Consider the following 2117-nt stretch of genomic DNA (forward strand, 5'->3'; position numbering starts at 1 on the left):
ATCACTTTAGTTTTCTTTTTTCCATTGTTTTGGCAACATGTTTATACATGTTGAGGGACATAATTTGCAGAGCATGGTTACTTTTATTTCAAATATGGTGATGTTGTATTAATTGATGAAACAATTACATGGGGCATGTGTCACATTAATTGAGTTAAGAGGGTGGAAAGGGTGGGGGAGGGGGGTTGAAAGTGGATCTATACCTTTTGGATTTGTTATAAAGAACAAGGGAAAGGACAAAAAATTATTTTTTAGAAGCTACTGAAGAGCTATTATATAAATTAAATAGTTATTTGGAACCACTTTTCACACAATATGTTGATACTTCCCCCTCTGTTTGTATTGTTGTTGTTGTTTTACTTTAAAGAAGGGGAGAAGGGGTTGTGGAGGTGCAGAAAATGTTCAAATATCATAGATCACATATGACACATATCATTAATTTTCCAAAAGTATTTTTCAAATTTAATCAAAATGAAAATAATTTCAATCAACAAATTTAAACTTAGAGATGATGAAGGCTTAAGAAGGGCAGTATATGAAAACATCATGTACTACTGAACTAAAAGCTGCACAAGAACCATACTGTATACTTTGAATGCATTCTCCGATGTGAACTCTCAAACTTCACTTTTAGCCAGTCGCCATTGTTTTCTTGATCCAAGAAACATAATTACAAACTTTTGTGTACGCCCCAGGCTTGTTTTTGAGAGCACAGCCATGGCCCCAAGATACAACTCCCTGGAGCTTTCCATCACATATCATGGGACCCCCAGAGTCGCCCTGAAGTTAAAGGAGATAATTGGTTACTTTTAGGTTGTAAATGTTTTATCTCAAAGCTTAAATATTTGTTGCTTTTTGTTACATAAACCATTGTCGCAATATTACCTGACAGGAGTCTTTTCCCCCTTCCAGATATCCAGCACAAATCATATTTTCAGTGATTTGGAAAGGATATGCATTAAAGCAGGTGTCATCGCTCAGGAGAGGGGCATCCAAGCACTGCAGCTTGTCAGGGTACCTTGCTATGAAAGCATAAAAAAAAAACCAAAAAAACTTGATGTTCTCATAGCAACGTCTTGTGGCTCATCTGTGCTAATTTTAGCTTTTCGGAGCATTTTCACACAGAGAAACATGTTATAACTCACAGCCTTCATTACTGGAGCGAATATTCCCCCATCCAGATATCCGACATATGGTCCCATCAGCAGCACACTTAGAAGGAAGCACTGCAGGCTGCACATAGCTGTTCAGATTGGCAGGTTTACTTAGCTTGATCAGCATGATATCACTGTCCTGTGTGCCAGGATTGTAGTCAGGGTGGCGAATGAACTTCTCAGACATTATGTGCTGTTCGGTCCCTTCAGGTTCCCAGATGTCATGCTCTCCCAGACGAATCTCTAAATTTGACCTGAAAGATGGGTGTCAGTTTATCCAGCTGTGTTGCTGCTACCAAAAAAATCCTCTGTAAAGTCGTACAAAAAACTTGATTTAAACTGTTCAATCAATCCATGTCAACCAGCCACTTGTTTCCATACTGTAAAAGGAAAGTGTTATTGATCATGTTTATTACTTTGGCTTGCAGTGTGCAGCAGAGAGCACCCACTCATCAGACAGAAGAGTCCCACCGCAGAAGTTGTAACCAGTGAAGAGAGACACCTGGTAGGGCACAGAGTTCTTCCGGCACTCAAACCCTCCAACAATCTTGTCATCTTCTCCCAGGGCAACTGTAGATTAAAATGAATTAATAAATAATTGCCAAATTAAGATAAGTTTATGAAAGGTCCATTGATATCTAATTGATTGCTTTTACTACTGTATTCCCCGTCATCAATATGATCAATATGATACCTGCCCCTCCAAAGAATGTCAGGACAAGGAAAAGCTTCATGCCTCAGTCTGTCTGGCCTAATGATCACTGCGCACTTTCGCTCAAAATTTCAGCTATTTTAGTCCTCTTATCTCTTTTTTTTCCAAGGTCTTTTACCACCTCAAACACTAAACATGTGTTAGATTTCCCTAGAGAACCAGGTCTTAATGTGTACCATATAAAAAAGGAAAACGTTTTAATGTTAACATGTTGGAAAAGAAAAGTTTTAGTTCCTTTATATGAGGTGATC

General features: G+C 38.3%; 1 protein-coding gene across 1 annotated transcript; it reads right to left on the reverse strand.

Moving 5' to 3' along the window:
* Positions 1-630: 630 nt before the first annotated feature.
* LOC306755870 (trypsin-3-like) lies at positions 631-1888 on the reverse strand (the record flags this gene model as incomplete). Its single annotated transcript, XM_079240433.1, has 5 exons — positions 631-780; positions 886-1022; positions 1146-1408; positions 1571-1724; positions 1849-1888. 5 exons carry the CDS (start codon positions 1886-1888, stop codon positions 631-633), a joined length of 744 nt encoding a protein of 247 aa, XP_079096559.1.
* Positions 1889-2117: the final 229 nt, after the last annotated feature.

Source organism: Telmatherina bonti (assembly GCF_933228915.1).
Source record: "Telmatherina bonti genome assembly, chromosome: 5".
Classification (NCBI taxonomy): domain Eukaryota; kingdom Metazoa; phylum Chordata; class Actinopteri; order Atheriniformes; family Telmatherinidae; genus Telmatherina; species Telmatherina bonti.